General features: G+C 41.3%; 1 protein-coding gene across 12 annotated transcripts in view; it reads left to right on the plus strand.

The window, feature by feature from the left end:
* The window catches only part of INPP4B (inositol polyphosphate-4-phosphatase type II B), a 267,679-nt gene that overhangs the window by 60,403 nt on the left and 193,666 nt on the right, over positions 1-13,610 (plus strand). For 8 of the 12 annotated variants that reach the window (XR_015947735.1, XM_088660294.1, XM_088660300.1 and 5 more), the window contains one exon: positions 2,042-2,095. The exons of the other annotated variants lie outside the window; for them this stretch is intronic. Coding sequence is in view for 5 of the 8 variants with exons in the window: in XM_088660294.1 (XP_088516420.1) it covers positions 2,042-2,095 (54 nt within the window). In the remaining 3 variants the exon portion in view is untranslated. The remainder of the gene's footprint in view (positions 1-2,041; positions 2,096-13,610) is intronic. 12 annotated transcript variants of the gene reach the window in all.

Here is a 13,610-nt window from a genome sequence, read left to right on the forward strand (position 1 = left end):
TTCAGACAATGGTGGTTTTTTGTTTTTGTTTTAATTCTGGTTTTCTTTCTGATTACTTACCTTCCTTAACCATGAGTTGACATAATGTCTGAATTAAGTTTACCTACCTCCTTGGTATTGCCCTGTCTTCCAAGGAACTCAAGTAGTACACATGGTTCTCTTCTCCACCTCTCACTCTGCATCTCATTAATTATCCAATAGAACCTATATTGCTTAATATGATACAACACACATCTACAAAGTCTAGGACTAGTTAACCAGAAGGCCTGGTGTGTTAGCTCCTGGGACACCCTAGCTGATATACATATAGGGACTACATATGGCAAAATTCTAATATATCACATAGGGATAGTAAGTTTTCAGACAATGTAAGTGAGTGACTAAGAACATTGTGGTAAGAACATTGTGGCCTTGCCTTCATCCTATGCATATTCAGGAAACTGTATGACCAGATCATACACTTGTACAAATGAAAGCAGGTAGTTCATTGCAAATCTAAATATGTACAGGTTGTGCACACACACACAAACTGGATATGTGTAGTGTTACAGTATGTGTTATGAACCGACATGTGTGTGTAAGCACTCATGTGTGTCCATATACTAATGATAGTTTTAGGATCTTTTGCTGGGGTTATGACTTGCATTCGTTATGAATATGTGTTTACCCACAAGAAGTTCTCACACCAAAGGAACTTGGTTTATTATATGAAATAGAAGTGATGGAATATACATAAATGCTGCTTCAGACATTAAAATAACAATTTAAGTAGGCAGCAATTTACACAATACATACACACTTTGATCTAAAGAGTGGCAGAAATAGCTAACTATTTTTAAAAGCCTGTAGAAAAGGGAGCTTGGCAATTTTGTCACAGAAACCTAGAATTAGTATAAAACCTAATTATGGTTTTGCAAGGCAGAAATGGAAAGAGAAGGATATAACTGGCCTTAAGAATGTGTATGCGGGCCCTTGAGAGGGTTGGATAAGTTCTGTTGAAGCTAGCAGAGCCAACTGCCTACTGGGATTCCAGGGTTTTAAATAAGTTTAGCTAATGCCTCCTAGTAGGAAAGGGAGGGGCCTTGAAATGAACACATCCTGCCCCTTTCTCATCTTGCCCATTCTAGTGAGAAAATAACTAAAAAGCTGGCCAACCTGTTTGCATAACAAAAGGATGAAAGGCTGTGATAGTGAGCCATTAACTGAACCTGGCCACCTCTTGGTTCGTTCTCTGCCTTCAGATTATTCTGCCATAGTGTGGATGGCTCCCACTGAGGAGTTGAGAATCCTGTACTTGGAAACTAAATTTCCATGTGTTAATTTTTACAGGGTGTGAGGAACTCAGGATATGCTTGGATGTCTTTCAAGAGTCTAGACTGGAATCAGACTTGTAACAAAGCCACGGTTCATGGTGGGGTATCCATTGTCATATTTAGCCATATCTTCTAACTTATGCCAAGATCTACAGAGATGGACCATATCATAAGTTTAGATTCACAGTGGTTTGAGGGTTGGGGCCTCTTACCATCATTCTCCTAAGGATGTTCAGTATACACACTTCCAGTTATCTGCTTCACATTGGCTGAGAATTATTTATTGCAGAGGGCCATATTTGAGAAATGCATGAAATATGGTTAAGTGACTTGTGGAGCAACTATTTTGATTCGGGCATGTAATTATATCCCCTTGCCAACCTGGTTAGATTGCATTTCAGTAATGCACTGAAGGTATAGAACTAGATTTAGGTCAGGAGATGGTTCCATCTTAAAGTTTTTTCCATGTATTCAAATGAACGCTTGATGTAGGATGCAAAATAAAAAAATTCTTTCCAGTAGCACCAACTAAGTTTGTCATTGGTATGAGCTTTCGTGTGCACTTCAGATGGATGTTTACTGTGATCACCAAGTATAGCTAACCACATTATGTGAACATATTGGCTGGTGGCTCTGGATCGACTGGTGAATGTGTCAAGTCATGGAACCTCAGATAATGCAGATATATGGCTGATTTCTCCTTTTCCTTTATCCCAATTCCTACATAGCATATTGTGAGAAGTCACTTGCGTGGACTTGCAATCAGACAAGGAGACACCGAAGTAAGTCTTACCACTTCCTCTTTATTGTAACGCGTTTGCAAAGGCGGGCTCCTCGACCGGAGTGGTGCGAAGAGCCCCGATCCACACACAAGCTGAAGCTTATAACCCTATTGCTGCCGCCCCTCCTTAGAGGCTTGGCTTACAATCTATCTATCAGAGAAAGACACATTTCTAATACATTAACCAATCTACATTCTCTATTCTAAAGTTAACCTTATTAGGAAGCATGGGCTATACTTCCTTATTTCTACTCTAACTTAGCTGACATGGCACCCTGGAACTTTCCACTGAGTTCGAGGCACATCCTGTATCATCACTCACTCTCACAATATGAAGGATTTATAATGCTTATATAATCAGACAGATATTAAGACATTTCACAGATATCTAGGTCGCACATTTTCACATGGAGAAATGTCTGCTGTTGGTTGCTTTCATAGTATCAAAATTACCATTATTAAGTGTCAGGAGGCCTTCCTACAGGGAGCCTCCTCCCCTCTTGCTGACCAGCACTTCGCCCAGTGAGAGCAGCAGCAGTGGGTCAGGTGAGGGGAATCAGGAAGTGAGCGGGACGGAGATGTCAGGGCTCAGCGATGTTGGACCAAGAGGTGGAGGGGAGCAGGCAGCCCGTTCCGGCACCCGAATTAAGGCGCACCACCAAACGTAAGGTCGGGAGAAGGCGTTTCGGGGTGCCCAAACTTTTATGCTGGTCCCGTAGCCGGAAACGTCCACTTCCAGATTCTGCGAGTGACTGAGAGGTCATGTTTTTGCTATCTTTGCACTGTAAATACTATGCACAATAAAACTCTTAAAGACAGAACAGACTCAGATGTTGTTACTCAAGAGTAGCCGCAACAGCACCCTTACATAAAGTTTCTGAAAAAAATGTTTTTGTCTATTTAGCAGACTCTCTTGATTTCTCTCTTGGTAAACTATTCAGCATTAGAAATTTGATCTCATTGAGAACCTTTCCATGTGACCTTTCTAGCTTCTCAAACTTCTAAATGCTTATATATTTGCTTTAGGAACTGTTTTAGGTGCAAAATGAGTATGAAACCTAATTATGGTTTTTCTGTGCAATAATTGTTCCATGGGGCCCTGAATAAATATGAGTGTAGAAGTACGTGTTTTAAAACCTATTTTAATGTTTTATTTAAAAGTGGATTTGTGATCAGTAGGCTGTAGTAATTTCCTTAGAATAATCATTACTAGCATTTGTAGTATATCCTTCTTAGCTTGCAGCTTAATGGTGCAGTAGTAAGGACTGTTCCCATCTATTAGCTCAATTTGCCCCTGTGCATGAACGGTACATTTATATTGCTTAGAAACTTCAGATTCTTTGTGTAGGATTTTGAAAAGTGCATTTCAAGCCTGCTCAAAGTTAATTTGTATGCTTTTATATAAATTAACTTGTTAAATTCCACAAATTCCACAAGATATTAGGTAATATAGGCAGCCATATTTCTTAGTTTAAGTTGAATCATTTTAAATACTGCTTCGGTTGGTATTCAGGTTGGGTTCCTTGTACAATTGTGAAGCTGCCAAATGTTTGCTTTAACCTAACTACCATTAAAAATGGTACTCTCTGAAAGCAAGTTTTGTGTGACATATTAAGGCTGCTGTGAATTTTTATGGTAACCTTTTAATCCATCTGGAATTGAGGGGTCTGACTGAAAGTAATGTAAGGCTCTTAGCTGTGCAAGCATGAAGGTGAATGTAGTCGTATGCTTAATGATCAAGTGTATTTAAATAAAAAGTGAGGAATGTACTGCTGTGTGATTTGCTCCATAATGAATTGCGTTTCCATAAACCAGTTGCATTCCTAGGCACAGGAGTGCTGGTAGGCAAGATGAATGAGCAAATTGAAATATCCACATTGCCAGTAATTTTAAGCTTTCTTGCAATGTTTGTAAAAGCTTTATGTAAACTACATTCTCACAGCTTATATCACAGGTTTTAATGTATTATTACCAATTGACAGAAAAGCATCAAAGTAAAATTGTTGATTGATTCATAAATCAATAATTGCAGTTTATGTGCTAAGGGGAAAAATGTGAGAATAATGGCTTGTTTTAAGTGCTGTGAAAAGGTTATGCAGGGTTTCAAAGAATGCCAGTGAAAAATGTAGACTATGAAATTTTATAGGCAAAAATACTTCCCATGGTGGTTTTTTTAATAGCTTGTGTTCTTTGATTTCCCATGCTTAAAGATGACTCTGGCTGCGTAGTTTTATAATGTGAAATCATGGTTTGTCTAGTTAAACTTGTTTTGTGTTAATGTCTATGTGCAGATGCTTATGTGAAGGATCATTGGGCTCATGAAATCCTGCCTCCCTTTCTTCGTCTTGTACATGGCAGCTTAGAGATCACAAGCTTTCTTTTCCATTTTAAACCAACCCATTTGTCACTGTGAGTGAACTCAAACAAACAGTGGTCATTTTAAACTTTGGTTCAGATATAAGAGCTTTTTAAAAAGCTTTTATAAGTCAATTTAATAGTGGGAGAGGACTAACAGGATCTTGATTAAGACCTAAATGGACAGAATTAAACTGGCTGATGAATCTACTTTAGCAATTTCATGCTAGAGTGTCCATTTGACCTCCTTTTGTTAGATAATTTTGAATTTCTGGGCTGCAGTCAAATGTTTTCGGATATTCAAATGACCTCATATTGGTTTCTGCATGGTGCTGTTTTTTTTATGGCAGGTTTGTGCCCATTTGTTCTTTTGAGTAGAGACTGATCTGTTTGTCCTATGCAGAGTGGCTTTAATGGCAGGTGATGTTAGGGACTGAAGAGACCTGTGAAATTTGGGTGAACTCATTTCCTCATGAGTTATCTTCCTTAGCATCAAACCTCTGCTTTAAGCACCAATTTACTATTGTTGCTCTGCAGTGGCGTAGCAAGGTGGGGGCGGTGGGGGCAGTGCACCCCGGGCTCCACTCTGGGGGGGGGCTCCACTCTGTGCGCCCCTCTCCACTGCCCGCGCACGCCGTACGCGGTCTGTGCCGGCTGCCCCGCGAGCGACAGTTTGTTACGGGCCACTGTGTGCCACTGTTGCTCTGTGTAAATGTTCATTTCTTTTAAAAAACCTATCCTGGCCACAGATACTCAGGATAATAAGCAACTACAGTGGTACCTCAGGTTAAGAACTTAATTCGTTCTGGAGGTCCGTTTTTAACCTGAAACTGTTCTTAACCTGAGGTACCACTTTAGCTAATGGGGCCTCCTGCTGCCGCTGCGCCACAGCCGCACAATTTCTGTTCTCATCCTGAAGCAAAGTTCTTAACCTGAGGTACTATTTCTGGGTTAGCAGAGTCTGTAACCTGAAGCGTCTGTAACCTGAGGTACCATTGTACTAATTCTATGTATTTTATATCCAGGCAGTCCAGAATATGCATAATTTCCAAGTGAGAACCTACAACTCTATAACAGAAAACTAAGAGATGGTGAGGGCTGACAGAGGATGAAGTGGGTGCAAACTGTTTAGGGAGGAGGGTGGGGAAAATATGGCATGGATTATACAATTTACACAATTACACAAAGTGTTTGTGTGAAATGTTGCAGTAGTTTAATATAAACATGTAATATAAACAGAGAAAATGTATCAGATCTCTGGCCAAAGAATATACTGCAGTGCTACTTACTACATTCTAATACATGTTCTGCATGTTTGGGATTTATCTGAATGGAACAAAAAAAGCGGGGGTGGGTTCACACATAATCCTAACCTGTTTAACAGTTGTTTTAGCTAATACAGAACATGTGTATAAACCCAGAACTCATTTTCAAATATCAGTTGTGTATAATTAGTTTGATAGCCATGAAGCTGGTATAATTGAACTGCTGTGTTTATGTGATGCCATTAAACATCTTCTGGTGTCAGCCTTTGGCCTGCAGCACAATATTGCATTTACCATGGGGAGGGCACAGATGCTAGCACCTCTGTTGAACATATTCCAGTTGCCCTAATACTTATGAGTACCTATTGTATAGAACAGTGCCATTCTGTTGAATGTGTCTGTTCTCCTAAAAGTGCTCTTTCTCAAAAGGGTCTTCAGTGAAGTCATGGAAGCTCTTAGTATGACTAGGGTGCCAATTTCTTTCTTTCTTAAATGTTGGGGCAGAGAGATCATGAGATACTGCATCCCAGTAATAAATGGAGTGTGTGAAGCTTTTTACTTGGGAAAGGTGATTCTTTCAAAAGGAAAATGTTTTCCTATGAAGGGGAATTTTCCTAGTTTAGGTGCATATCTCCGCAGAGTCTAAAAATTCTAATTTGCTGAAAGCAAAAGCAACTTTATCCCAATAAAATGTGTTTGTCTCCCTTTGCACTCATGGTTTGGAAGAAGGAAAAGGACTCTCTTCCATTTCCCCGAATCTCTCCATTGTTAAATCAATCAGCTCAATTCTTGACCCTTCTTTCAGCATCACAGGTTTTAATCCCTAAACTTGAAGAACTGCTGCTCTTAGACATAATCAGTGAGTCACTGGCTTGCTGGGTTAGAACCTTGATTGTTAGCTGCTCTCTCTCTCATAGCACTGTAAACATTTCTGAGCAAAGCAAGCCAGCCTTATACTGTGCTGATTTAGAATATATTTCACCAGATGGAAGCCTTCCCTTGCAGTTGGAGTGGTATTCCTGCTGCAGAAGCTAAGTTGTGGCATTAAAGGGTGCTACACAGATACTTTTTATCAGGGCTTTGAAGTGCAAATGTCCACACTGACCTGAGCAGATGTGGGTACTTGGGGTTTCTCAGGCTGATGCCATTTGAATGCCTATCCAAGAGTAAATTAACGTAATCAGCCTTGGTTCGAAAATCTGCTCTGTGTACTCCACTGTATTGAAAAACACTGAGTAAATGTCCTTCTGCCAGTGCTACAGTTTAATAGAACAAGCCTCTGCCTACCTAACTTCTTTACCAGCCATCAAAGGCATCAGAGCTCCTTATGTGATTGTCTTGGAAGTCCCTTTCATGATAAAGATGACCAACCACAGTGTTCCAGTAGAACAATGGTTCCTGACCCAGAACCTTAAGTTTTATTCTTCTCTGTAGAACTCCTTGTGTGCTATTCACACGAACTGCTTTCCCCCACACCACTATAATCTCTGTTGTGGAGTGTTGTGTGGAAAACCCCAAATATCTATTTTTATTAGTTGTACATTTATATGTGGTAGTGTATAATTGCACCCAAAACACTTGCATGTTTTAGATATGCTGGGTGTCCTTCATAGTGGATATTGCTGAGAAGGGAAAATGCCACGTAGAAAGTACCCCTTGATGTTCTTATTTGCTTTATAATGTGAGTTGACACTAGGTGGCAGCAGTAAACTCCTTTGTTGAAGACCCTCCTGGTTTTGTGGACTTTTAGAAATATTAAGATGTTTTATGGCAATCTGATTTATGGAGACAAAGGCAAGTCAGGGATGAGAAATCTCTGCTGTGTAGTAGGATATGTTCAGAGCTTATGGAATAAGATGTGTACATGGAGTAAAGATTTTAGATGGGCCCTTCAGCCATTGTGCAACTTAAGAATAAGTACTGGTGCTGGTTGACTCTGGGCTATTGATGTGATGTATTGCCTGACCCACTGCAATGTTTCCAGAGAAACTGCATCTTTTATCCCTTCATCAGCTTCAATATATGGTAACTTGTGTAGCATAGTATGGTGAATTGTCATTTTACCAGGGCATCTATGGCACTCTAGAGAGCACTGTTGGCATGCTGGCCTTGGAAAGCCTGTTTATAGGTCTTTATGTGCTAATGCACATGAAAGATTTCTGTGTTTAGTTAAAATACTTGTCAGGGAGTTGTTGCAGCTACTCCCGAGTATAGACGCTCCAGTCGGTTGTGTCTTTAAAGGTTTTATTGTGCATACTATTTACAGTGCAGAGATAGCAGAAAACATGACCTCCTAGTCACTCTCAGAACCTGGCAATGGCGCCCGTCTGCTTCGGGGCCAGCATAATAACCTGGGCACCCCGAAACGCTGCCCCCTAGCCCTGCATTTGGGCGCGCGCCTCAGTTCGGGCAACGGAAGGAGCGGTGCCCCTTCTTCCCCTTGCTGGCTGGGGCAGTGCCTGGGCTCAGACACCTCCCTGAGCCATCCCTCCTCCACTTGTTGGTCAGAATGGTGCAGGGGCTCTGATGCCTCGCTGAGTCCTTCCTCCACCGTCTGTTCCCCAGAGCGTTGCCAGGACTCTGATGCCTCGCTGAGCCTTCCCTCCTCCAATCCGCTTCCCCCTGACCCGCTGCTAGCGCTGCCACTGGGCAAAGTGCTGGTCAGGATGATGGGGGGAGGCTCCCTGTAGGGAGTTCCCCTGACAATACTTGAAAGCAGCTTGCTCTGTACTAACTCAGACATTATAATGTATGTCAGGGAGGAGAAAAAATGAAGGTAATTTCATTAAATGTGGCTATCCAGCTTAGTTTTTTCTTTTATTCTTAAGAAGTTTTTTCTCTTAAAAACAGTGCAGTACTTGCTAAGAAACCTTCTAACAAAATTGCTATCCAGCATTAACATTGGTTCACAGCTTGCTGAGATTTTATTATTGTTGGCTCTCAGCAATAACATATCCCCCCCAAAATGTTTTATTCTAAGACCTTCTTCAACATCCTTTCATCACCTCCCATTTTGTTTCATTCCCAATAAATAAGCTTATATAACTGAGGGGTGTGTGTGTGTGTGCGTGTGCGTGTGTGTATGTGTGAGAGAGAGAGAGAAGGGAAGAGGCTGGAGGAAGAGAGATGGACAGACAGTCAGAGACTTTCTAGTAGAATAAACATATGACCAGTTCCAAGTGTTCCTCTGAGGGGAAAATGTGATAAAAAAGGAGAGGTTGTCAGCAGTGCTGTAGATTAACTCAGTAAAGCTAATGGATCAATTCTTTGGAGGATAAAACTAAATTTGTCTGCAAAATATATTGCATATAACTGCTGCATCAAGTACAAGTTCTCCCGTCCTGAACCTCTAGGTACTCTGATTTCATTGGTTCTTGCATTAACAGAATGCAGTACTGTGAAGCAAATTTTATTAGGATTATGAAGTATTTGCAGCTGTTCTATTCTGTCTCTCTCTTGTCTTCTCTTTACTGATGATTGTAGACTGCTGCATTAAAGGGTTCATGTTTGTGGGATGACCAAAGCAACCGAAGGTTAAACAAACCACTTTTCCTCTTCACAACAAGATTTAAAGACTTGGTTTTTAATGCAGCTCTTGTGTTTTCTGAAAGGCAGTTGTGTAAAGGTATCATTCGCTTAACAACATGTCTTAAGGCTTGATTTTGTAATGTGTTAAGAACATGTTGGGTGTCAGCACAGCACATTTTGGTTTCCTGAAGGAAAAGGTAGAACAATTATAAATGCTCTGATAACAGAGTGAGATGAAGCAGTCTGAAGAGATGATTTTTGGTCATAGTGGAAGATGTGATAAGTAGGCCTTTCAACAGCTTGATACGGGCAGATTCACCCCCTTTTAGTATTCATAGTATTTGGAGAACTTGTTTAGCCTGGTAAAGATGAGACTGAGAAACTATATTATAGCCATCTTCAAATATCTAAAGGGTTGTCACATAGAAGATGGACCAAACTTGTTTCTCCTGTTCCAGAGGCTAGGACCTGAACCAATGGCTTCAAGTTACAAGAAAGGAAATTGCAACTAAACATCAGGAATAACAGTAAGAACTATTCGACAATAGAGCAGACTCCCTTGGGATGTCATGGACTCTCCTTCATTGGAGGTTTTTTGGCAGAGGTTGGAGGCCATCTGTCATGGATGCTTTAGTTGAGATTCCTGCATTAGCAGGGGTTGGACTACATGACCTTCAAGGTCATTTCGAACTGTATAATTATCTGGTTCTCTGATTGTCTCTTTCTCAATTTCTCAATCTCAACTGGCTTTGCAGCTAGACAATCCCCATGTGAATTTCCCTGTAGAATATGAGCTGGCAAGGCATTTGGGATACACTTCAGTTTCCTCCCTCCTGCTGATAAAATAATTGAAATGTATGTGGACATGATGAGAATAGATGTGTTTACAAACTTGGAAAGAGGAAGATCTTTCATTCTTTTAATGTCAATTCTAAACAAATTTCTAAAGATATATACTAGATAGAAAACAGGTGATTTGTATAAAAAGAAAGTATGCTGGTACAAGCTATAAAAGAATATAATTTTTTTTAGCAATGAATGCTAATGTTGACTTGTTTTACAAACTCTAAAGCTGGTCAATGGAGAACTGCTATTGTGAAACAGCAGTCCAATTTTGGTTTTAATGTGCATTAAATACTAGGAGCTTGGGACTTATGCACCTGTTCTCATTACCTCTGAACATTTGTTCCTCATGGCCAGCTCCTCACAGGTGACAAGTGAGATGGGACAATGAGCCCCTAGGGATCTCTCTGCTGGTATCGAAGACTTATTTACCCATTAATCATGTAATTAAAGCCAGAGGTGAAGGAAGTACCTGAGGATAATATCAATTCCAAATATAGATAAAATCAAATACGTTTTTGTGCAAGCTTTGAAAAAAAAATGCACACTTTCCCCCCTGCTTACAGAGAGGATCATTTGGCTAAATATATTTTTGCCCATTTAACTTTCTGGCACTATGAAACACGAATTCCCCAATTAAACGACCATTTACTTGCTGTGCACTTGAGAAATAACTGGCCTGCAAAAACTGCAAAAGCTGAAAAGGCAGCAGCAACCCAAGTGAATAATGAAATATATTGCTATGCCAGTTGGTGCACAAGGGTATATTGTAAAATAAGTATTGAATCCAATTTATTATGAAGTGAAGTGGAAGTATTCATCTTCATGATGGGTTGAATCTAGAATTCCTTGTGTGAAGTTGTGCACATAAAATGGGATGCTCTTGGATCTCTCCTGTAAACCCCCCCCCCCCGCCGGCAATCCCCTGAAAATATGGTCTGGAGGGTTTAAGAGACCCCCTGGAGCAGTATAGAGGGTAACTCGGGGGCTGCAGCAGGATCTCAAGGAAAATCTCTCACCTTCTATTTCCTTTTGCCCATCCACACATTCAGCAGGCAGTGAGGGAGCTCCGTGGTTGCATCATTCTGCAGGCAACAGAGCTGGGCGGAGGGATACCCCCAACCAAGAAAAAACAACCAACCCCATCACCTGGTGTAAAGGTGGTCTGGATCACTCTATAAATAAAGTGATCTTCATGTGGTATGAATGTTTTCAAACAAATTTTGTAAAGAAAACAACTCAGTAGCACACATACTCTGACATTACAGAAAAATAAAGGCACTGTGAAATTTTAAGACAACTGTACTTGAACCCGTGTAACCGAGTGAGAGTTCTCTGCCCTTTGATTTGAAACAACCTGATTTGGGGAATCAACGCCTTCCTTTGCACACCAATGTCCTTCCACTCAGGCACATATCTAGACTTACCTTCCTGGGAATCTGATACCAACTTCCTGGGTGCCAAAGAGGGTGACTACTGTAGCAGTAATTAACAGGGATTTGTCAGATACAGAGGAGCAGTCCTGGAGGAGCTCTGCTATAACAGCAGCACAAAGATCACATGAGTGACTGTCATCCGCTTGTTCTGGAGCAGTGATCCCCACCCCCAGCCTGATACCCTCCAGATATTTTTCCCTACAATTCCCAGCCAGCATAACCAATAATTTGATATGATAGGAACTGTAGTCCAAAACATCTGGCACCACATTGAGGAAGGCTTCTCTGGTGCCTCCTGACTCCAGTCCTTCAGGTTCCCTTGCACAGATTGCTACCGTATATATTCTTTGTTTTGGGAGAAAGAAGAAATGTCTTGGGACTATGTCTTGGGAGTTGCAAAAGACCCTGCAGGTGCTTAAATGTAAGACTGCCTGGTGAATGGATGTACAGATTTAGTAGTCTCTATGATGTAATTCCACAGAGCCTAGAAGATCATTTGGAAGCAGGCACCAAGTGGCAGTGAAAAGAATCTGTTCTGTGGAATTCACTATAGTGCCTGACTATGCCACCATCCACTCCAAGACATGATTAGCAAACCACAAATTAGGATGAATTACTGCATCAGGTGCATGACCCTAAATGAGATGACTTCTCACAACCTTCTGCATTGCCAGATTGCCACACAAATGGGTATTTTGTTCCATCCTTTAGGCCCTTGAAATCACTGTTGGTCATAGCCTGATCCCTAACACTATAGGAAAGCAATGAATCCCTAGCTAACAGGACCAGTGATCCCTAGCTAACAGGACCAGTGGTCAGGGATGATGGGAATCGTAGTCCAAAACATCTGGAGGGCCGAAGTTTGGGGATGCCTGGCCTAGAAGAACCTGAGTGCAACTGTAAATTATTCTTGATTGAAAGCCCATCCTGCCAAATCCCAGCAGGATTAAATTTAACAAAAAAGGACCTTTTCAAAGGCATCCTTGAGTTGTTTTAGTTGACCTGAGATCATGATGGAGAGTCAAGTATGCTGCCTGTAGCCAGGGCCAGCTCTAGGTAGAGTCCCGGTGGTGCGGTGCGCCAGGCTGGTAGGTTGGGTGCTGCGCGGCAAAGCTGCACGGAAACCATGCTGCGCCCTGCGAGGGCTGGGGCGCTGGAGCGATCTCCGCCCCTCAGCGCCAGGGCACCCGACCTGCTTGAGACTGCCCTGCCTGTAGCCATAACCAGTCACATGGAAGGAGTCTTCCTCAGGGTGACCATCCAGCAAGGAAAAAAGAAGTGGCAGAGTGGTACCTGTGCAGTTGCTGAAAACCAGCATATTCACGAGGACATTTTTCAAGCTTGCTAGCGTTTCCTGGGGCAGAATGGAACTTTCCAACTGCATGTAAACTTTTGTCTTGCCTTGCACTTTTGTCAGCAAAACACAGCTCACCCAGAGGACACTGAAAGGTTTACCAAAGGATTTTGCAGTAGCTATTGATATAGGGAGCCGATGATCAGAAAGTCATTCATGTAGAACATGATGGAGCACAATCCTACCTTGTTGTTTACTGTTCGTTTCAAATGAGGATGGTCCAGTGTCATTTCCACTGAGCCACTCACAACCTTGGCATCTCCTCCTGCAATTGGCTGGAGATGAATCTGAATGGAGAAATCTCAAGCTCGTCCACTATGTCCCACTATTGCCCGAACTTTGTGATGCTACAAGTAATAAATGTTGGAAATGTATGGAAAAAGAAGGAACCTTTTACCATATGTTGTGGGAATGTAAGAAAGTGAAAAGTTTCTGGGAAATGATATATAATGAGATAAAAAAAGATGTTGAAATATACATTTATTTAAAAAACTAGAAGCATTTTTACTTGGTATTGTAGGCGAGGATATTACAAGATAACAAATTGTTTTTATACGCAACAACGGCTGCAAGAGTATTGTTGGCACAGAAATGGAAGCAAGAAGAACTACTGATGAAAGAGGACTGGCAGATGAAATTAATGGACTACGCAGAATTGGATAAGATGACAGGGAGAATTCGAAACTGGCAGGATCAGAGGTTCCTAGAAGATTGGAGTAAATATGTGAATTATTT

This window comes from Zootoca vivipara, chromosome Z1 (genome assembly GCF_965207765.1).
Source record: "Zootoca vivipara chromosome Z1, rZooViv2.hap1.1, whole genome shotgun sequence".
Taxonomy (NCBI): domain Eukaryota; kingdom Metazoa; phylum Chordata; class Lepidosauria; order Squamata; family Lacertidae; genus Zootoca; species Zootoca vivipara.